Raw genomic sequence first — 23,533 nt, 5'->3', positions numbered from 1 at the left:
GTGGCAACACTACCATTTAGTTGGCTTTCTGGGGGCATTTCAGGAAACAGAAATGACTGATGTATCATCAGCTTCACAGAAATGAATCACTTTATTACATTTGAGAAAATTCCATCTAAACCATTTTCTCCAGATTTCTTCCCAAGTGTCCGATTGAGTGACATTGAGCTGCTCCTCTATCAAATCACAGCCACCAATCATACAGTATGCTCGTTATTCTTACCATTTGTGATATTTATGTTCTGCTCAGTAGCAATGATGGTTGCAAGTCAAAAGTTGTCAATCCATTTAGTTTTAAACTGGGCAACATTTGAGCTTTATGGTTCATTTCTGAAAACAGGGCTACATCCATCCATTCTCTATACACCGCTTAATCCTCAATAGCGGCTGGAGTCTAAATTCCAGCTGACTCAGGACAAGTGTCTTCACCGAGACACAAACCAGCAACCTTCTAGCTGCGAGGCGACAGTGCTAACCACCGAGCCACCTTGCAGACAGGGCTGCACGTCTGTAATAAAATATTCAAACTCAAGGTTAACTGATGTCACCTGAAGCTGTCTGGGACATACAGCTAAAAGCTTCAGAAGAAGCTCATACACCACACAACAATGTCAATTATTACTTAACTGCCAAATGATTCAATTTAAATCACTATAAAAATACCTGCAGCACTTCTACACTGAACAGCAGGGTGTCTGCTTTTATGTGCAATTAAAGAGTAACAGTTTAGATTTACCATATTAAAAACACAAGTGTTAAAATAGAAACAAGCCTGATAAATAAAATCTTTCTTAGTAAGATTCAAATCTTTTTTTAAATGTATTTTTTTATAGTGTTTCCTAGGGCTGCAAGGTGGCGCAGTTGGTTAGTACTGTTGCAAGAAGGTCGCCGGTTTGCGTCCCGGTGGGGGCACCAGGATCTTTCTGTGTGGAGTTTGCATGTTCTCCCCGTGCAGCGTGGGTTCTCTCCAGGTTCTCCGGCTTCCTCCCACACAGTCCAAAAACATGTTGAGGTTAATTGGTGATTCTAAATTGTCCACAGGTGTGAATGTGAGTGTGCTTGGTTGTCTGTCTCTAAGTGTGGCCCTGTGATAGACTGGTGACCTGTCCAGATGTCTCCTGCCTTCACCCTGAGTCAGCTGGGATAGACTCCAGCCCCCCCGCGACCCCAATGAGGATTAAGCGTGTATAGATAATGGATGGATAGTGTTTCCTATATTAACTTTTATTTTTGATTTAGGATGACAACATGAAATAAACCTTTGAAGAAGGAGTTGTGTTGCTTTGACTTTCTCTCTAAAATACCCCAAAGAGTGAACTTCTTAAGAGCTCTTTTCTGATGTGCATTTTTTTATTTCTCTTAGCTATTTGATCAGATCAAATAGCAAAGCAAAGATCTTACGCTTTGCTAAACAATGACGGACATTTTTAAAAAATGTTTTCTGACACGTATAGGTAAAACAAATAAAACTAATGTGGAGATTATTTATTAGTTACACCCCTGAGATATCCACTGAAAAGCTGTCAAACAACAGTTAAATGTAAGCTAGATCTGTAACAGCATCTTTAGTTTCAACTAAATCGGGGTAATTTTTTTTCCCCCCAGATGTCTGTAAGCCTGCAAAACACTTATGGGGAGGATGTGTTTCATATCCTAAAAAGTTTTTAACTGGTTGGACAAGACAATAAGGCATCTGCACATACATAGCATCAGTAATGAATGTCAAAGTCCAGATTGCCTTCCAGGATGTCAGTGACTGTGTCTGACAGGATCCTGGCATCTCATCACAGATCACAGATGTTGAGTTTCTATCAACTACAGATGCCTCCTTTCTTCCCCTCTGTCTCCGTTGCCCTCCTCCTCTCACAGACTCTGTAGCTGCACTTGCAAGCATAGCAAACAATTTTTAGTTCTCGCCTTCGGAGAAACTACATCCAAAAGCTTCAGAGCGCTGAGTCTGTGATGAGGCAGTCAGGAGGGTTTACTACTCTGCTGCTCACACAACATGTTCGGAAAACAGACTGTTCCAGGTCTGCAGCGGAGAACGTTTTCAGGAGTGAAGACTGTATCACCGCTAATAGCTGCCCTCTTTTCTTTTCCTGTGAAAACACACAAATATACCATAGATCCATAATTAAGACGAGGGTGAGAGGAGGGGGATGAGGGCTCCCACAGCTGCACTGCAAGATGGAGCTTAATTTTCCATACGATTGGTTCACCTATTTCATCACTGTTACGTTTATTGGTGTGTATGCCTGCATGATGCATGAGATGCCAGACAAATTAAAGGGAGAACTTGAATAACTGATTGAAGAGACCTTAAAAATACAGATGCTTCTAAACAGGTGTACTGTGTAACGTCTAGTCTGTGGCAGATATGAAAATGTTCAATCCTGATTTAGTATCAAGATGGAAGGAGGAAAAGATCAACGTGACTTTAAAAGATGTCTCATTTTTGGGAAATGGACGGCATGATTTCAGTCACATAGATTGCTCTTGTGGCCAGTTTTTTAGTAGGAACAGAGATGTTTGACGGCTGTTGATGACTGTGATGTTCGTCCATTAGTGTAATATGTAAGGGAAAAAGCCAGAGGAGCAACTCTTCCTTAGGTGACAGAATGTGCAGCATGTGATCAGACTGTCTGACCTCTACAGTGAGCTGTAAGGCTGTGGAGGGCAGTTTGCTAGACTGGTTTCGGTCCTCTTGTCCCCCTTAGATTGAATGGCCATTGTAAATCAATACAAAGTTGTTCTGAGTGATCACCTTTATACTATGATGAAACATGTCTACCTTGACTGGAATGGTCTCTTCCAGAACGCCTCCATCCATAGGGATGAGGGCTCATTGAATGGTTTGATTGGTTTGGAAGTTATATTTATCACATGCTGTGATATTAACAGTCTAACGATCTCAACCCAACTGAACAGCGATGGCAGATTTGGGACCAATGTGAAAGACAATCTACCACCGTCACCATCATCAAAACACCAAATGAGGGAACATGTCTTGGAAGTATTCATCCCTCCAGGAGAGTCCAAGAGACTTAGAGAATCAATGTAAAGACACATTAAAACGGTTCTGGTGGAACATGGTGGCCAAGTGGGTTACTAAGACACTTTAAGCAGTTTTTTTTCATTGTCATCTGTCTGCTGAGCACATTGGTTTAAAATCTCCTCAAGGTGTTCAGCTGAGTTGAGATCTGGTGATTATTTATTTTCATCAAACCATCAGGTTCAACCTTGTGCCCCAATGGATGGAGGCGCTGTCATCCTGGAAGAGACAACACCATCAGGACGGAAATGCTTCATCATTTCATTATGCGATGAATGTGTTCACTCAGAACAACTTTGTATTGACTGACAGCGACCTTTCACTCTAGGGAGACATGTGGACCTAAACCACCCATGCAAATGCCCCCCACAACACAACAGAACCCCCAGATCCCCTCACTGCAAAGCATTCATTTTCCCCCCTTTCATTTTTCACCCATCTGTATTTACAGTATTACGTCTTTTGCTGGCATGCACATGCACAGGCATTCTGGTTCATTTCTAAGCTGCTTTGGCTCATTCAATGTGCAAAATGTGAGTTTTGAGCAGGAAATGAAAGGGAACCCACACAAGAACACACTAATACACACAAGCAAGACACAGAGGAACATTATCCCAGAGTCACTTTTCCATCTTTGGCCAAATTCTAGTTGGACTAATATTATTTCCAGCTGTTTTCGAGGCTGATACTTCCACTAATAATCAGACGGCTGAAGGGCACCACCACCTGGTCAACAGTGGTCACTGCAACTATAAGGCTAATAAATCCAGGACGGTCGACAGAAAAGGTGATTTGGTGGTTCCCAGTGGATTCATGTTGCTACTACAGATGTGCTTAAAAAACAACGATCATATCATTGACAGCAAATTTAACCAAACAACATCATTTTAATAAATGATTTTGCAATACAAAACATCTGTGCAAAAATATTCAGAGAAAATACAAAGACGAGGCCTCTCTTGGTCAATATGCATGTGAACCTTCGGTAAAGGGTACACTGGTATTGAGATATAAAATGACTTGTATGTTGTTTCTTTAAAAAAAAAAAAAAAATCTAGGATAGAACAAAAAAAGGCAGAATAATGATTTTGCTTTTTTTGCCAAATACAAAAATACCTACACTTGATTAAGTTTCACAGTCTTGTGTACAAGTGGTTTTTGCACTGCTATATTAGTACTCATACATCGTTTACATGCTGGAGGTCACATGTAGAAAGTCAGACGCCTAGGTAGCTCAGTCCGCTCCAACGAGACACTTGAAGCATTGACAAAAGACGCGTATGAAATAAAAACTCGATGGGAAAAATGACTTCAAATGATTAAAATAACTGGATTTGACACGAGGAATAAATCCAAAGACAAAAACAAGAGCACCCCCTTCATATTACAGATAACAATCAGCTTCTCCGTTGACCATATCTGGTGTGAAGACATCGATTTCTGGGGAAAACTAAAGAACAGTGAGAGTTTTTTTTTAAATGGACTTATTTAAATTTGGAGTTAATTAGTGACACCAGATAGGAGGCATTTTTAAATGGTGGATGAACTAAATAGTGAAGTGAACAGATTACACCTTCTACTATCTACATTCCACAAACGTCAGATTAAAACTTTATGAAAACTTAAGGCAATAAGGCGTGGTCAGGGTGCTTTTTGTACTGCTCATCCAAAGTGAAAAGCCCATGTGTCATGCTAAGTGTGAGCAAACACTGCTGATTGATAACACGGTAATGTGCAAACATACGGCAACAGCCGGGAAACACTTGCACAACTGATGATTGTCGACTACACAGGTCCTGCGTGGGAATTTTAGATCAAAAGCTGTTCTGTGGCCCCCTTATTTTTTTAATAGCACAAGCTTTATATTTAGCCTCTAATCAACCATCATCATCAACTAAGATCTCAGATAGCTGATTTGTGTAATTACAGGACAGAGAGTTAATCATTTACCAAACGCACACTTCTTCATATCACAAAAGATATCAGAGCCAATGCATGTAACCCAGAGCGACTACTTGCTGCTGCTTGACATCGGACTTGTTAGAACATAAATACAGCTATTAGCTTTGCTCTGTGTGTTTTAGAACCTGCTGAGCTACTTGTTGGGATCACTTCCATGTCGATGCAGTCGGCTCCAGGCGTTACAAAAAAACATTTGCTGATACAGAACTGAATAGAAGCAACATACATGAATCTCTCTCTGGACACATTATTACAATCTGTCTCCCAGCTCATGAAGTGAATCCTTATAACACATTCTTCTGTTCATGCACTGATAAGGAAATCAAGCTGTTATCAGTACATAGCTGAGGCCTTACAAAGTAACATCGTCTACTCTAAACAGTTTGTGTTTTAACCCTTTTACTACTAGCTTTCCTCCATGTGTTGAGTTGTCGTTTTTTATGATGCAGATGCAAATAAAACTGGAACGGACAAAGGCACACGAAGACAAGCCCTCCAAATAGAAAATTCTTCCTTCAAAACTGAACACTGTAAAAAAAAAAAAAAAACTCTCCTGAAAATTAAAACGTCATATTCAATCAATGATACATTTTTTTAAAGTTCCTCTGTGAGAGTTGTGAGAATTTCATCTTACATTAGCAAAAGTAAAAACTGCCCCCAGCTCTTGCATGTTGAACGAGTTGTTTGCCCTGAGAGCGGTCCAGAGTAGCTGCGGAGGACATGAGCGCTGTGTGATTTCATTTGTAGGTCCTCGGGGGGTCCAGAGCAGGCAGCTTTGAAGTAAGACGCCGTATGTCTCGAGAAAGGAGAAGAGTAAAGGAATAAATCATGAAGGAAATTGGTGATTGAAGTGAGATTGGAAGGCTGATGAAGGGGTTTGTTGTATGATCAGATAAAACTCCCAGCCTCCTTGTTTCTCAGCCTGGGCAGCTTTGAAGACGGTCAGAGCGTGAAGAACAGGCCTGTGTCCGCGTTGTAGAGGTCTCACATAGTCATGTTGCAGAAAAAAAACATTCAGATGTCACTTTCAAAGGGCGTTGTGTATATTCCGATTTTCAGGACCAGGAAAAATATTGCCGCCAATTCATCACTTGTAATTCTACTGCATTTACTTGAATTCCCGCTGCTACGTTGGGCAGCAGTCACACAGCTGCTGGAGGTCTGGCTGCAATGCTTGCAACCAGAAGTTTACTTTCGGGGTCCAAATGGCAGAGCATGTCACCTGTATGCTGTTGTATGTGAGCAGGTCAGTGTTGGTCTTCTCAATAAAAGCACCTGCTGTTCCCATTCTTGCTCATTTTGCTATTTTATTTTTAATCCGTCCGCTGACTAGCAAGTCGCAGCACTGCTGAAAGGCACCTAAAGGTCATCACATGAACGTCCGTGTCTCCTCGACGTCCCGTATGAAACAGTCCGTCGGCTGGGTTGTCAGCACAGGAACTTCTTGTGTGATTGTACAACAAAACCATTTCACGAGGACACAGGGTGGAATTGCTACGTTTTCACCTTTAAAGTGTTTTTCTTAATAAAAAAAAAGAAAGTTCTTTTGAATATATATCTTTGTATTTCATTCATTCATTCAGCACTTGTGTACCGTATTTACAGAGAGGTTAAAATAACAACACAACATTTTCAAACCATAATAGTAAGTACGCTTGCTTTAAACAGTAAGGCATTACAAAGTCAGACAGCTGTTTATATACTTGTCTAGCTGCGGCAGTGTTTCTTGCACACACTCATGTGCACAGAGGCCTGTTTCTGTTTGGGTCTCACGTGACCAGAGTAGAATTGTGACACTGGGTCCCTGCGTGAGAGGCTAAACTTCTCATGTGTGGGTCCCGAGCAGAAAGAAAGTGAGCATCCCTCTCTGTGTCTACAGGTCTGCGGTGATGACCGAGTCGTTGTACATCAGTACGTCAGAGTCAGGAGCGAGCAGCGCTGATGTTTGTGACACGTGCTCCAGCTGTCCCAACGCCTTCTGGGAAACTTGTCCGTACACCTGAGCCGGCCCTCCGCCGCTCCCCGGCATGATGCAGTGGGAGAGCAGTGGCGTGTTGGCGTCGTGGTTGGAGCCCGTGGTGGAGGGAACGCCGCTGACGTGACCCGTGCTGGTGGAGCCGCTGGCGCTGCTGGGCGAGCGGCTTTTGGGAGGCGGCAGGTGGTGCTGGATGACCCTGGTAGGCGGAGCTGGGGGCGCGAAGTGAGCTGGGAAAGCTGCGTATCCGGGTGGGATGGGGTATCCGTTGACAGGGATGAAGCGTTGGTGGGTTTGGGGCACAGCCATGGGTGTCCATGCCGGGATCGTAGCCATCTGCCCTGGCGCAGGAATGGCCTGGGCCGGGTAGAGGTACCCTGCAGCAGCTGCAGCAGCGTAGCGGGGGTTGCTGAGGTTGCTCACAGGGCTGGCACTCAGCGAGGTGGTCTGAGTGGTGGCGTTGCCTCCTCCACCAGACGGCGTGCTGGAGCTGGCGTGGGACGACAGGCCCTCCCAGGCTCGCAGACGGGTGTGAATGTCCTTGAAGCGTGGTCGACGTGCTGGTCCCTCCTGCCAGCACTCAGTCATCAAACCATAAAACCTGGAAGACAACAGAGATGCTTCGTTATCTTTGACAGCAGTGTTTAGATTCCTTTTAAAAGCTGATTTTATTGAATTCGTCTGAACACCTAAAATGTTAACGCTGCATGAAATCACTTTCTTGTTGCATTAAAACCACTGACAGGTGAAGTTATTGTTGATGTTAGTTTGACACATACAACACACCTAAACGTTGTTTTAGACCCCGAACACCGACTCTGGTAACAGCACTCTGCCACACCAGCATCCTCCCAGCACTACCCCCCACCACACCATCAAAACTGTTCAGAAGCGGCTCAAAGTTGAGAATCATAGCATGGACCTGGCCTCCAAACTCCTCCAGATCCCAATCTCGTTGGGCAGTGTACTGTCTGCTGGAATAGAACCTATAACCTACAACCCCAGGACCCAAAGAGTCTGCTGCTAATGTCCAGGTGCCAAAAACCACAGGACACCGAAGAGGTCCTATGGCCATTTTTTTTGGCCTTTATTGGATAGGGAAGTGGAGAGGGAGAAAGGAAAGGTAGGGAGAAGAGTGGGGGAAGGATATGTGGCAAATGTCCATGGGTTGGACTCGAACCATGCCAGCCACGCAGGGAACTTTCAGTCCCTGAAAATGAGTCGCCTGCTCAACCTGTTGACCTACCAGGGCGCCCCACTTTACTCAAATTTTAATGTTAAAATTGAGGGAAAATAAGCAGATGTTTCTGTTTTGACTCTCTCAGTGTGCAACAGTCATTCATGGCCGTGTCCTTTAAGAAGGAGCTGAAAGTTTAACCTGAAGGATTATTATTCTCTGCAGAAGGTATTTCACATAACCCAGCTCTCTTTTTTTTTGTGTCTGGCTGTTTTTTCTTTGAATTTATTAACATTTAGTAAATTAGTTATTCCTCGATCTTTGGGCAAGGAACCATATACGGTAACTTGCGCTTTAAAAATGGTGAGGGGGTGGAATCACATGACTTTATCCAGCCAATTAACAAAGGTCATGCTACATCACACCACAGTCGCTATGGCCTCTGACCAATCACAGTGAGCCAGAGTGATATTTTGACAGAAGTCATAAGAACCGTAAGTCTTTATGTATTTAATTTTTTTATGGTAACTGCTTTGACTTTTAATTTGCAGTCTATATCTGAAAATTTTCTATAAAAAGTCAAAAAAGAAAAAAATATCCTCTTTTATCATCCAACAACACTCCAGGGTTGAAATTGTAAGTTTTTCAATGAGTACCTAGAAAGGATGAATATATTTAAATTCATGTTTTGTCTTATCAGCACATTATTGTAATTTAACATTTTAATGAGCTGTTTTAATGAGCATGCTTTTTCAGTTTGAGATGGAGACTTAGGTTGTCAGTATTAAGAATAGCAGCAGATTTGGAAGCACAACACATCAAGGGCCTGAAAGAGGGAGCTAAATGTGTTGGCCAACACATTCCAAGTTGTCCACAGTTTCAACAGAAAGCAAGGAAACAGTTGGATGTAAAGATTTTTCACCCTCATGTTCTAGTCTACTGCAACAATAAACACAACACACCTTGGTGGACAGTCCTCAGGGCAGGGCAGCAGCTGCCTCTTTCTCACCATCTCCATCACTTCTTGGTTGGAGAAGCCGTAGTAGGGCTGCAGACCGTAGCTGAAGACCTCCCACAGCACGACTCCGAACGACCAGATGTCTGAGTCTGAGGTGAACTTGCCGTAGGCGATGGCCTCGGGGGGCATCCAGCGGATAGGCAGCAGAGTTTTAGGCTGGAGGCAGTAGTAGTCTGAGGAGTAGATCTCTCTGGAGAGACCCAGGTCGGAAATCTTGACGTGGAGCTGTTCACCTACTAAGATGTTCCGAGCCGCAAGGTCCTTATGGATGTAGAAGTGACTGGACAAGTACTCCATCCCAGCAGCCACCTACGAAAATATGGAGGAATAAATTACATACAGACTTAGCAGTGAAACACGTGATTACTTAAACAGTGATTTCAACTGAATTAGCAAAGAGGAAACTCTCCATAAATCAACATTTCCTAGTTAGTAATACAAAAGTATGTATAATGGTCCCAGTGATTGCAGTCTGACCTGGCAAAACGTCTGCAGGGGGAGAATCTTATTGATAATTTGATAATAATGGAGGTTTATTTTTTGGCCACTGGATGAATTTTTCCAACTTTCTGCCCATCAGTCTAATATGATGGAATATCAATGTATTTATTAATCACATTTGTACTTAAAATCGAGGTAGAGATGCCTCTGTGCTGCTGAATTGTGGAAACAACAATCCACAAAAATTAGAACTACTGACTGGCTCCAGGTTTCTACATGTCCTAAGCTTTAGTTGTTTTTTTAGCCAACATTCAGTGTCCAGATGTTTTGTTGTTGAAGCGGTTTTCTGGAGTTGTGGTGTTAACGTTTCTTTGCTTTCTGACACAGGTGCTCATGTTTTATACCGATGATTTAATGAGGACTTTGATGCACACTTTGATTTTTGGACATGCAGAAAATGAGCAGGTCTTTTATTTTCTGTACGTCCAAAACACTTTGCTTGGAAATACTACATACAATACAAGACTTAGATAAACTGATATCAAAAATATTTAAATCTGGTCCATTTCTTCTTTTAAGTACAGTGAGAGTTTCACATCCTACCTGTATGGCCATATGCAGAAAGTCGCCATGATCCAGGCTGGATTTCACCGTGCCGTCCTCATCGCTGCTGCAGCCGACATCAGAATGCGGCGAACGCATGATGAGGAACTCGTGGAGGTCCCCTTGTGGCAGAAACTCAAAGAGCATGCAGACCGGCTGCTCCTGAGTAACCACACCCAGCAGACACACCACGTTGTGGTGCTGCAGCTCCGTCAGCACTGCGGCCTCCTTGAATGGTCGTCAAATAAGTAGTGGTAAATTTCAAGAAAAAAAGAAGAACAGCAGCTTCATTTCAACAAAATCTACTAAGGGGATACTTGAGATAGTTACTGAAGCCTCAAGACTTGAGTGATACAAGGGTAGTTCAAGTCATTTTCATAACAGCTCATATTAACTACCAGAAAAAATACAATAAAAAGATTTTAAGGTGTATACTATAAGGGCAGGCATCTCAGGTCAAGGAAGAATTATGTTTTACTTGTGTCATCTGTTTGAGTCCGCCCTAATATCTAAATTTATCTGGACAATCTGCCAGTAGTTACAGTTTATTTTTGGAACTATTTCTAGTGAACTCATCCACAGCTCAGTGATTTTTAGCCGTACAGAGCCTCCAGTTGCACGCTGCATTTATCTTCTGTGGAAATATAACAAGACATGCTTCAGATCTTGTGGGAAGAGACTTCTTTCCACTAACAAAGTCGTGTCATGTAGTTTGTAATAGAAGATTATTTTAGTAACACATTTTATTTTTATTACTCCACAGAGAACTGACCGTAGAGGGTTTTTAAATGACTATTTAATGCTGCAGCTACTTTACAGAGTGTTACTGTCTTCATTAAGATTTATTCATTGGATCAATACCTTATTTCAAGAAAAAAACTAAACTAAACTAAAAAACTAAAAATGAAAAGCAGCACTAAACTCTGTGGAGGCAGTGATTTAAACTGTACCTGTTGGAAGTCGCCCCAATGCTGGCCGCTGGAAATATCTTTCAGAGTCTTTATGGCCACGAGCTGTGCCTGGTCCATGCCCGGCAGGTACAGGTGACCCTTGTAGATCTTCCCCAACGTGCACTCTCCAAGCTCCTCCATGAAACGCACAGCAGACAGGGGAAGCTCCTTGGCTTTACTCTGCAGCGAGAAGAGGGAGAGAAAGAAAACCGGTGAAGTGACATCAATAGAAGAGACGTGAGAGAAATATTAGATCATTATTTTCTTTGTCAGCCCGGCACTGTTTCCTCACCGTTATCCTTGTATGGAAAAGTGAAACGATGACATGCAGTTTACATTGCTGTTGCTAATTCGCTACAGGCAAACTGCCCGACATAACACCAAAATACTGTAACGTTTAAGTTGTAAAAACAGTAAAACTACGGCCCAGAGAGTTGATAATCGTTATAATCAGACTCAATCCATTACATCAGCTCCTAATAACTCCTTTTACGCCTTTGGAAAACGATGTGGGAAAATCTGGCAACACGTCCACAACCTAAAAATGTCATTGAGCTGACAGGTTAAGTAGCATTTAGCGAGACTAAGCAATTAATTCTCTTGCCAGTAAACTGTAGAAATAACAGAAAATGCTGTAGCGCTCTTTGTGAGGGATGCCTTTGCCTCTTTAGTCTCTCATGCCCAGCGAGGAGGACTCAAGACTGGAGCTCGGTTTGCACGTCTAAATCCAACGAGACTGAGCTGAACTGTGGGTTTATGAGAGTGTCACAAATGATTTAGAATTCAGCTGGAGATTATCAAGTTTAATTAAAGATAAGGGTGACTCGGTTTCAACAAATTCAGCAAATGCATTCAAACCCAGACAGACAGCTGAGTTCTGTGGGTCTCTTTCAGATATGCAGTCCTCTCCATTAATCTGATGACACTTTTCCTTAAGGGTCGCTACAGCAATCTTATTTACTACCTTACTAGTGTAAAAATATTGTTTAAAATTGCAGAAAGGGAAAGTGTTTGGCTATTATGTGATGCCATAAAAATAAAAGGCAAACACTGAGGAGGAAACATTAACAATACACTAGACCAATGCCAGGCAGTAAACAGGAAACAGAAACTAAAATATAAGCATCCATCAGTCTGTTCAGACAATGGAGTTGTGCTCTGGATGGTGGTACAGCGTTGGTGTGGCTGAACAGACCAATATAGGAGTGACAGTCCTTCCCACACTGGGCAAAGTCCAAATCTGGTTCGTCTGTCTGGCTCTGTGCCTGCCTCCTCCGTCTCTTTGCCTCAGACTGCTGGGCAAACATATCTTCAAATTTGCTAAAGCGTTGTTGCACCACTTGTTTCTAAGCCAGTCATTCTGATGCTGCAGCTTCACCCGTGTTCAGGTCGAGGCTTTCAGTCACGCACTTCGTTCTGTTAGCAGCAACAGTCTGTGTCACCTTGATGTCTAAAAGCTGTCAAAAAGTCGCACGGGTAGCGTTCCTAAATCAAACCTCCGAACATTTCACTTTTTAAGCCTGACCTGCACCCAGTAACATTAAAGGACAGGCACGCACAAACAACTGTAATTTCAAGTTGTGTGCCGCCACTTTAATAGATTTGATGAAGCCACCATCGTTATGGATCCCATGTCTGAAAAGGGCTTAACAGACATCGCTGCAGGGGGTCTGACTGTGGAGTGTTGATCCCTGCATATCCAGTCATAGGGTATGATCAGATCAGTGCATATGCGTCTGTTTCAGCAGGGCTACATGCTGCTGATGTCAGCTCTGTCCTGTGGATGGTGACGTATGGCACTTTGTCCTGCCAGGTGAAGTTGCAGCTGCACTGAAGGCTGCACATTTGGAAGGCGGCAAGTTTTTTGATCTTGTTGGGTGTGCAGGGTCCAGGACTTACTATCAGATAGGCTGGTAGTCCTGCAGCTTGCTGAGCTAAACCATTCTGTAGAACATAATAGTTTAGCTAAAAAAAAAAAAAGGAATTAGACTTTGGGGTTCCTTTAAAAAAAATGTTAGGTGGAATTGTTGTGGTGGAACATTTGCATGCAGAGAGGAAATTACTGACGTCAAAGAGGATAATCTACCAAAAAAAAAAATCCCAAAAACAAAACGCAAAAGCTTCCTGACTACAAGAACCAAATCCTCAGCAGGCTGGCTGACAGGAACAACCACTGCAAAGCTCATACCTGCAGCTTTCATTAAATGAGTCAGACGAGCTTGCTGTTGGTCCTTCCTTTCTTTGTCAGCCTGGACATGGTGTTTATTATAATATAATTAGGATACAATTAAATTTTAAAGATAATAGCGTGAATCAGCCCAGACTTTTTTTTTTAACATGCCCTGCAACTAAGACAAAGTCACAGTAAATATTCAAATTAATAGAAGTTCATTTTTCACTCGATCGTGCGCTGTGACGCTGTGGTCGACATCGAACTCGCTCTGTGTGTGTGTGTGTGTGTGTGTGTGAACGAGTGTGTGTGAGTGTGCTGATACTTGGGAGAAGATAAAAGGTGAGCAGAGAGAGGTTGGCAGAGATTTTCAGATTCCAGGAACTCTGAGATGAATAATGAAATTCCTCTCTGTGAGCAACACACACACTCTCTCTCTCTCTCTCTCACACACACACACACACAGTCTGAGGGGGGTGCTGAGTGAGTGTGTGTGCTCTATATTATGAGACACACAGATGTTTTCAGTTATGAGTTTGTTTCAGCCGTTCTTTCCTCCCCACACCCAAACCCTCAGATCCTCTTCACACCACCGCAGGTTTGTGTGTGCGCATGTTTATGTGTGTCTAAATGGATTGTCACAGCCAGCGGCCCCTGGGTGACCCTGCAGCAAAGCCTGCTGGGTAGCAGCCTCGCCAAAGACAAACTTGTGCATAATGAGAACAGGAAATAAAGATGCTTGACCTGCAATAATATATTGAAATATATAAGGATCTGCCACTTCACAAATTCAAATTGTCTTTTTGGTGTTAGCATTTAACGATAAAATTAGATACATGGATTGGAAAATAGGTAAGAACTGCATTGCTGTAAAGCTTTTTCAGTCTTACAATGGATGTTTATGCGTTCTGATATGTGTGGAGCATATTTCAAGTCTGCAAAGACTATTCCAAATCAGCTGTATAATTCCATAACTGCACGGTTGTCACTAAAAAAAAATTCCTTGATCCTCTGTAAGCTTGATTCTTCACAGACACAAGGGCGTCATCTAAACACAGCGAGGAGAGACTCCCTTTTTAGGTCAGTGAAACATTTGTTCCAATCCAAAAAACAAAGCAAACCTGAGATATTAATGGCCTCTGACGCTTCTGTGACATTTTGCGGTTCCCTCTACAGCTGTTGACGGTAATATTATACACATTACCTTGAGCATCAGTTTGCCCAGGCAGACATGCTGTCTAGATAACCCCACACCCTTCCACCTCAACCACCGAAATCATGTGGAAAAAGATAAACAGACATGATATGACTGAGTGCGCAGCCTTGAAAGGAACATGATACAGATCCTAGTGTGAGCTATGCGCTGGCTGCGAGAGCAGGAGCTCGGCGATCTACATTACAAAGAGGTTCAGTGAAAGAGGGAGGGGAGAGGAGGGAGAAAAAGAGGTGCAGAGGTAAAGGGATGGAGGGAAAGACAGAAGAAGAGCAACAACAACAAAAAAAGACGGATTAGGTGAGAGCGGGAGGGAGAGGTATGGAAAAAGAGACAGCGGGAGAGAAATAAACAGAGAGGAAAAGCGCTGCACTTGAACATTCCTGGACCTGCTGAGATCTGATGATAGAGATCTGAAGCTGTGTCTGAGACAGGTCATTTCCACACACACAGCCCAGTAAGGCCAGCATGCTGCGACGTATCCCAGTTGACACACAGAGTGCTGCGCTAGTGTTTTGACTCCTCCTGCAGCCTGCTCTCATGACTTTGAAAGACAAACACAGCAAAAGAGGACTTATTTGGAGTCACTACGGGAGAGTCCAGAATGATTTGCCTTTTTATCGGGTAGATCTAGCTTAAACTTGTGCAGAGGTCCCGCCATAAATCCTACTTTTGGTCCTACTGTTTATTAGAGTAACAGGGTAGGTGTTTTTTTTTATCATTTTGTCAACCTCCTGATAGGAATGTTCAGAAAGCAGAAACACCCTCCATTGTTATTTTCCCCACCAACAGCGTCACATGCTGAGACTGGGCTGCTCTCTACCTTTGGCTTGTACGCAGTCGTTAGCATTGACATCTCAACGTTTTGTCCTCGGACCGGTTTGGGCTGGCGCGGCGCAGGAGGCCTGGAGGACTTCTGGTTGTTGCGGCACACACAAATGAAGAAGAAGAGCAAAGCGATGGCTAGTGGGATGGACACACTGGGAATCAGGATGTACAGAATCTCCATGTTGCCTCTGCTTGACTTGTCCTTATAGTCTGTAGAGATGGATGGAGACGGAGGAATCACATCGTATGGGTATTTCCAGATTATTATTTTACATACAAACTCTTAAACATATTCTACTATCTCACCACAGATGGCTATGTCGCAGAGCTCCATGCGGACCCCCTCGTCCAGCGTGAAGCACCAGGGGGCCTCGTGTTTGTTTCCCGGGTTGCGGCAATACGAGTGTCCCCCGTTCAGCTCTGGGTATCTGACGGCCAGGTAGGTGTGGCTGTGAGGATACTGGGAGTTCCACGGCTGACACTGACGCCCTGACTTGGTCATACTGACAGTGCCTCTGTAGTCGGCCCCGCTGTTGTTGTAACACTTGTGATCTGGAAGACAGAAAGGTGAAGTTAACACTTCCTGTCCAGCACCATCATGTGTTTAGTATAAACAACTGCTTGGATTATTTATCAGCTCAAAAACTAGATGTTCCCAAAGGAGTTAAGGTGAGACGCAACATGAAAAACTTTTTTATCATACACTGGTGAATGTTGAGATTTAGGGCTATTTTTCCTCCAAAGGAAAAAGAAAAACACACAGTTGGGTTGGCAACTTCAGAGATTAACTCATATTAAGCAAAACAATAAGAAACTTGCATATTTAAACATAAAATTGCAGAAAACTTAACAAAGACAAAGTAAAACGTCTCAGTTTTGTGGTTACAGCTTGTTTCTGCTGACCTAAGGTTGTTCAAAAAAACTCTCTTAAATGTGAGATCTGAGTCCAAAAAATATAAAAAATGTACTTCAACAGAAAAATATGAAGTTACCGTGGATAATGGGAGAGAGATAATGAGAATTTTTGTGAACAAGGAGTTCTCAGAACGGCTCTCGTCAGACAGTAATAATGTCGTATTATCAGTATGGTCAGTTATACAATCAGCAGGAGAACATGTCTTACTCTTGTTAATGGGCTCGGCCATGGGGATCCCGATCCGCAGACAGTTGGCAGCCTCGGGGCTCTCAGAGGCAGCCAGGTCCTCGCAGTTTGGTAGCTTCAGTCTCTTCAGTATAATTGGGTTCGAGCGGGCGATGATGTACTCCGTCTTACACAAGTCGTTCTCCAGGATCTCGCATTCGTCCTTACAGAGGTCCCGAGGTTTGTCGGTCCCTGAGCTCCGGTCGCATGTCGGGAAGGCAAAGTGGCAGAGGGAAGGGATGGCAAACTGGGAGCAACGATCGGACAAATGGTTGGATGTACCGATCATGGTGAAGGCGGCTGGAAATAAGAGAGGAAAATAAGAAAATAAGGAATCATTGACTTTTGGATGTGGCCAGACATCAGAGTTGATCTATATGTTCAAACAAAGAATAAAAACAGAACATCTGTCACATTCTTTGACCGATTCTGGGGAGAAAAAAAAAAGAAGATACAAAGAGTTTACAAATCAATCCTTTTTCCTTCTTTGCTTCAGTTTTTGAGATTAACAACAAGTATACAATCTTAGTTCCACTTAGGTATCTATGTACAAAACAGATCAAAGAGGAAGACTTGGAATGAATGCTCTTAATGACACTGTGCAGTTATTGCAAACATATGCTTCTCTGTGCTTGTCATTATTAATTAGTCAGCTTAAGAGAAGAAGACAAGCTAATAAAAAGTAAAGTAAGTAAAGTTGGCTACAGTCCAAATGTTCTTACACAACATGCTGCTTGAATAGATTGATCAAAAAGATCAATAAAGGTGTCTTTAAATTTAAGACGTGTGGCTGTACTGGCTGTAACATTTATGATTTACAACTCGACGGTAGGCCTATTGTGGCAACATAAATCTTAATCATCACTCGTCCTTGATGTTTCAGATTAGAGTCCAGGTTCAAGGGCCCCCTTTGTCCCCGTTCAGGGGAAAAGCTGACAGCTGCACGGATGCAATCAATAACGCACATATTAAACTGACCTTCGAGGACATGAGCACGCAAACACGCAAAACAAAAACACAGAAGCTGAGACACAGACATGTGTAACTGTATAAACTGTACGTGGGCCATGTGTGCTTCATATAGAGGGGTGACCTCGCTGAACTTCCTTTGAACTCTGTAAGGGATCCTGCTTCCTTCCTGGTGCACATTAATGAAGGATCACCTTCTGAAAAGTCCCAATATGTCGGGTTGATTAAGGAGATGCTGAGATGGCAACTTTGTAAAGATGCTAAATCAGCAAAGAAACAGGATGCTGAAGACACACACTGACCTGCCACAACATTAAAACCACCAACAGGTGAAGGTCAGAGCATTGATGATCTTGTTTCTATTCAATGTTCCAGGGGAAAACCTTGAGTTCTATCTTTTTGTGGATATTACTTTGGCACGTATCACCCAAACAAACAGACCAACCCCCATTACGCAGCTGGTTTTAATACTGTGGCTGATCAGTGAGCAGTGATGGTTGAACTGTTGAACTCATCTGAGGAAAGTTGACTTTCAGACACAAAACATCTGAGAGGAACAAACTAGTTTGTCCTTAAAGGCATTTTAGGGCTTTGCTGACCTGACAACGTGAATGCATCTACAAAGGGATAAACCACTAATACAAAAAACCAGCGTATATGTTTACTCCTAAACAGCAGAGATAGCATGACTGAGTTTCAAGCTGCACCATCATCAGGAGCAGGTAGAGTTGTGAGGAAACAGCAGATATAAAATCACAAGTGTGTCAGGTGATTGCATCAGTTCGGCTGAGGATGTTGTAACGTCATATTTCATTTCAGTGACTTAGCAAGTAAGTTTAGAACTGCAGATGAAGATGTTGCATGCTCATACAGAGCACTGCTCCATCCCCTTGTATGTTTAATTTTAACTGCATTGATCTTAAATAGGCCCAAACTAAATCATTACCAAATGAGACTAAAAAAAGCACAAAATGCACAGAAAATCTAAAAAAAAGAAAATCCACTGTGTAATGAAAGAGAACGTCATGAATAATACTCTTAAGCATAGATCAAAGTTAATCTACATTTTTCTCACCTGTAATCTGTGTTTCAATTTCACCCTGCATCTGCAGCGAGTCGACGAAGATGCTGCGGTTGCCGATGAAGCGGGCGCAGGCGATACCTCTGTACGGCTGGCAGAATCCCTCTTCATCGAAATCCTCCCTATGGAGAGGAGCGATTATATTAAATAACTAAACTATTACCACATCTTTTGGAACAACAGAACAGAAAGTACGGCAGGTGAGTGAAAATCCATGATGCAATGCACAGGACCACCACTAGAGGTCAGCCTGGGTTTGAAGATCACACCAAAGCAACCAGTTGAACTTCTGCTGAGGAAAAAGGCTGTTTCTTGTTGCTGCCTTTGCTTGGCTAATGATAAGTCACTCTCGTGTCAAAGGCAGGGATCTAAAACGCACACAGATCTCAGTCCACGGCGTAGATGTAAACCGCATCCACAGCTAATATCTGACTGATGTTTGACTTTATTCCTGTAATGGCAGCGAGATGTCACCATGAGCCATAATCTGAAACAGACGGAGAGATCGGCTGTGCTTTCGCAGCTATGCAACTTCATTCCTGTATGTTACAGCTCTTTTCTGACTTTCCTTGTTCACGTAGCGACTCTTGGCCTTTTTTTAACCCACTTACGTCCACCCCCCTTGTTTCTCGTTGTGCCCCGATCTCTCACCTCTCTCATTCCCTATATGCACACACACACTAACCACATGCCCACTCGCAGGCCATTCGCTCAGTGTGAGATCACCCTGTCATGTGCTTTAAGTCGGGCCATATGGGGACTTTAAGACCAGGCACAACCACAACATATAGCGAAAGGGGGTGTACGCGATGCCGCCACACATAGACATGCGTATTATTGGCTGACGTAAAGTATATCCTCATGCTTGAGTAATGGCAAACAGAAGCACTCCCTTTGAAACTGACCAGACTGTGAAATTTTGGAAAACAGTTAATACGTTAAATTACAAAGTGGATACATGAAGTCTTCAGCTCTGATTCAGATCAGCGAGAACAAAAAAACGGACTCATTGCAGAAACCTTTTAATTTCTACTTCTACAACGCACTGTTTCTGAATAAAGGCGCTTCACTATCATCCAAACACATCGGCTGCCTTTGTTGACGCGACTCAGGTAGTTTACAAGCGACGTAACTGCGTGTGAATTACACTAATTACCCCACAAACTGTAAAAACTGCACTAAAATGCTTTAAAGATGCAACTGAAAGCGAGGTGACAATGGTGTAGGGAGGTTAGCACAAATACACGGATGTCCATGTGGGCACAATTGCACACAACACACACACAGAGTCCTAATATCACCACGGGTGTGGAGTTTTGGTGTGAGCGTGGGGTCATAAGGTTGCCTCTCTCTGAGGAGCGTTAAGTGACTGAAGGGCCAAGGTCAGTTCCCGTCTTTACTGATCTAAATGGACTTTCCAGACTCGCACAGCACCGTAGAGCAGTGGTCTGCATACTGCCGATTCCACAGAGACACGGTAACATTTACAGCTTAATACAGGTTTAAGCAGATCTTATCCTTAGAATATGTAATTACCTACAAAAATATGGATATCAGTAATGATGAGTTCATGTTGCGGTGCGCCTGCAGAAGCCTTAGCACCCCTTCAACAAGCCACAAACTCACAAACTGCTACGTCTTCAGATGTTGTTTTTTTTCTTTTCCTCTTTTCCTTCATCTCTTTAAGTGAAAATCATGCCTGGCATTAAGGCAGCAAAGGGAGAGTCTTGCAATAAAAAAGCTACCACTGTGAAACCCAGCTGAAGGGACCGTTGATTGATTAGGTCGTTACCGTTCTGAATGTAATGCAGCAGAATATGAGAAGGCAGCTAGAAAGCATGGGAAAACACACACACGTAAAGATTGTGTGCAGGCAGCCCAGAGGTTAGTTTGGTTGTGCGTCACAGAGAGATTGGTGAGCACAGCATCCACACTAACATGAAGCCACACACAGACAAGAAAATGACAAGGGAGAGGAGACGATCCACCACAACGCAGCCAGATCCCCGTGGGCAAATTACAACTCTGGCCAGTCCAAATCCTCTCAACCGAGCCAGCTCAGCCCAAAATCACAAAATCGCCCCTCGCTGTTTTCTGTATTTTAATTTCTTTCATTCTTTTCTGAATCAACTTGGACTAGAAGCCACGTCGGAGAGGCCTATTAAAGTGTCTCTATCTTGTCCAGTGCAACATAAATGACTTACAGCGTGTCTAAAAAGAGCAACGGTTAGGAAAGACACATCTATAAAAACCTAATCACTGTAAGACATCTGAGGTTTTCCGAATATGTTTCTTGAGTTTGGTATCCATTTATTTCTTTGTGTGTGTGTGGAAGCTATCCCAGGCAGGGAGAGCCAAGTGTGGTTGCTATTTGTGTAAACAGTGGATAGCAGTTCAGGCCTTTTATTTAACACACCAACGCCATGAGCCCTCTGTATAATGTTTTATAACAGTTAATTACAAGGGAAGGCTTTTCCCTCCGAGACTCGATCTATAATCCAGATATAAACAGAAAGCCGAGCCTCACCGCAGAACTTAAACAAGGTATGGAGGACGTTGATACATTGTCCAATTACATTTTTTCCAAGCTTATTATTTATTCAGGGACGCTCCCGTTAAGAAGCCGTGCTCCTTTTTGCAGCACCACCCTGATTCGCATGCACATGGGCACTGACGTTCACACCTGGGTGGTGCGGGTGCAGTAAGTGCGAGCTGTTCAGGGAGGTTTGCAGAATGAAGAGTTGTTTTTTTCTGTATCATGAAACTGATGTAAATGAACAAGGCAGTGTGAAAGTATAGAAATATTCAATACATATAAACACAAGATCTAGAAGTTTGTTGTTTTACTTGCATAAAGCGTGGATAGAAAACTGTCAAATGGCTAAATTAGTCCAAACATCATGAAACTAGATAGATATGAGAATGTGAAAACAGCCATCAACCATAAGTACGACTACAAGACTATGGGTGTACAGACAGGCTAGAAACTAATGTGTTGCTCCTGGGGAATCTTTGGAGTTTTGGCTTTTCGGTTTAATTTTGTTGGGCATTAACTATGGAAGCACGATATATCTGCGACCACATCGGTATCGGGCGATGTGAGTGTTTTTCCGATTTATCGATATCGGTCTGATAAACAAATTTAGTCGATGATTGTCTAACATCAGCGCCATTGTCTCTACATTTGGTATTGCTGCTATTTCTCATGTTTTTACTTTAATGGTCCTGGACTTGAACGTTAAATATGTTTAAATATGTTTTGCTTTAGTTATGTAATAAGGAAGACTATGTGGTCTAATTTGGGCTTCTTTTGAATAGTTTTCACGTTCTCACAGTGCTTACTTATATTATTTTTTCAGTGTGAACAAAAATTGAATATCGACATCGGTTATCGGCGATATCAGAAATCTTAATATCGGTATCGGACAGCAATTTTTATATCGGGCATCACTAGTATTAACCTTATTTTTTATATTGTCGAGGTAAGTTGGTGTCATAGATAATACTGTCAGTTCTTAATGTTTAAATTAATCAGGTTTGCAGTACAATATTGCACAGTTTTAACCTTAATTATATCAGTCAGGTCAATTTATATTATACAAAATACAGTGGGGTCGAAACCTTAATATTTAAATTAGCTACATTTCTATTAGAGCTGCAATGAATAATCAATTAGTTATCAACTGGTTATTAATCATTACCTATTTTGATCATCAAACAATTGGAAAGAAAAGTTTAAATTCTCCAGCTTCTTTAATTAGATTATTTTAGTTTCTTTACTTTTCTGTTACAGTAACTGAATGTCTTTGTGCTGCGGGGGGGAAAAAAAAAAACATTTGAAGAGGTCATCTTGGGCTTCTGGAAACACTAACTGCCATTTTTCCACAATTTTCTGACATTTTATAGACCAAACAACTCATAGACTATTTGAGAAATAATTTACAGATGAACTGAGCATGAAAACAACCTTTATTTACAGCCTCCATTTGTGTAATGAGTCATAACCTTTACATTTAAGCTCATTAGATAGATTTATAACATCAGTCTCACTTTTCTACGACGGAGCACTTTCCTCAGCGGCTGAATGTGCAACGACTGATGATGACACTAGAATATCAGATTAGTCAAAGGATCACCAAAGGTATGATGATGCATTTCATGGTACTACATCCTAATGTTGTCAAGACATTTCACTCCAAATTGCAAATGTAAATCCACATGGTGGTGGTAGGAGATCACCATAATGTCTACACTAACCTGCACTGCAATCCGTCTCATAGTTGTTGAGAAATTTCTGTTTGGAGCAAAGCGGTGAACCAACAATCAGACTGACATTACCACTGATGGAGCCAAGCTGCTGGTGTAGATAAAAAAAACTAAAATACTGAAATTTGGACACTAGCAGCAACATTCTTGCACACATGACCAAGTGTTTATTTAATTGTAAGACTCGATTTCATACAAAAAAATGCAATTGTATAAACACTCAAAAGAAAATATACTGCTATGTACAGTACATTACCCTATTGACTTTCTCATATATACACATGGCTGAACATACAAACTGATAAACCAGAAGCTGAGGCAGGATGGAGTGGGCCGTTTTACATGACCTTTGAGTGATCCTTTGGCAGACGGATCAATAGAATGACACAGACGCTGCCTTGATCTCCGAGACAGACGTTTGTGACAAATGCGATGTTAACAGGAAACGGGGAGTTTTCAGGCGAGAAGGTTGAATACTAAACCCACAAGAATGGATGATTCACACTTAATCATAAAGAATAAGTTCTGTTTGGCTTCAAAGAAAAAACAACAGTTAGGTTCTTTAAAAACTCATAATAAACCAAAATGAGCAAAAAGTAGTTTCAACGGCCAAGAAAAAAGGAATTACTATTCGCAAATCTTGTAAAACATTCTTTAAATATCTACAAAAAACACCTCAAAATAGAC

General features: G+C 42.3%; 1 protein-coding gene across 1 annotated transcript in view; it reads right to left on the bottom strand.

Annotated features, from left to right (window-relative positions):
* Window positions 1-3,919: 3,919 nt before the first annotated feature.
* Window positions 3,920-23,533, bottom strand: part of ror1 (receptor tyrosine kinase-like orphan receptor 1) — a 145,144-nt gene continuing 125,530 nt past the window's right edge. The window contains exons 5-12 of the mRNA XM_008286359.1: window positions 18,575-18,702; window positions 16,513-16,830; window positions 15,696-15,941; window positions 15,385-15,599; window positions 11,179-11,358; window positions 10,229-10,456; window positions 9,129-9,493; window positions 3,920-7,590 (exon numbers count right to left, since the gene is read on the bottom strand). Of these exons, the coding sequence (XP_008284581.1) occupies window positions 6,888-7,590; window positions 9,129-9,493; window positions 10,229-10,456; window positions 11,179-11,358; window positions 15,385-15,599; window positions 15,696-15,941; window positions 16,513-16,830; window positions 18,575-18,702 (2,383 nt within the window). The 3' untranslated portion in view covers window positions 3,920-6,887. The remainder of the gene's footprint in view (window positions 7,591-9,128; window positions 9,494-10,228; window positions 10,457-11,178; window positions 11,359-15,384; window positions 15,600-15,695; window positions 15,942-16,512; window positions 16,831-18,574; window positions 18,703-23,533) is intronic.

This window comes from Stegastes partitus, unplaced genomic scaffold (genome assembly GCF_000690725.1).
Source record: "Stegastes partitus isolate 25-593 unplaced genomic scaffold, Stegastes_partitus-1.0.2 Scaffold452, whole genome shotgun sequence".
In the NCBI taxonomy this organism is placed as follows: Eukaryota; Metazoa; Chordata; class Actinopteri; family Pomacentridae; genus Stegastes; species Stegastes partitus.
This window is presented reverse-complemented; position numbering and strand designations above follow the sequence as displayed.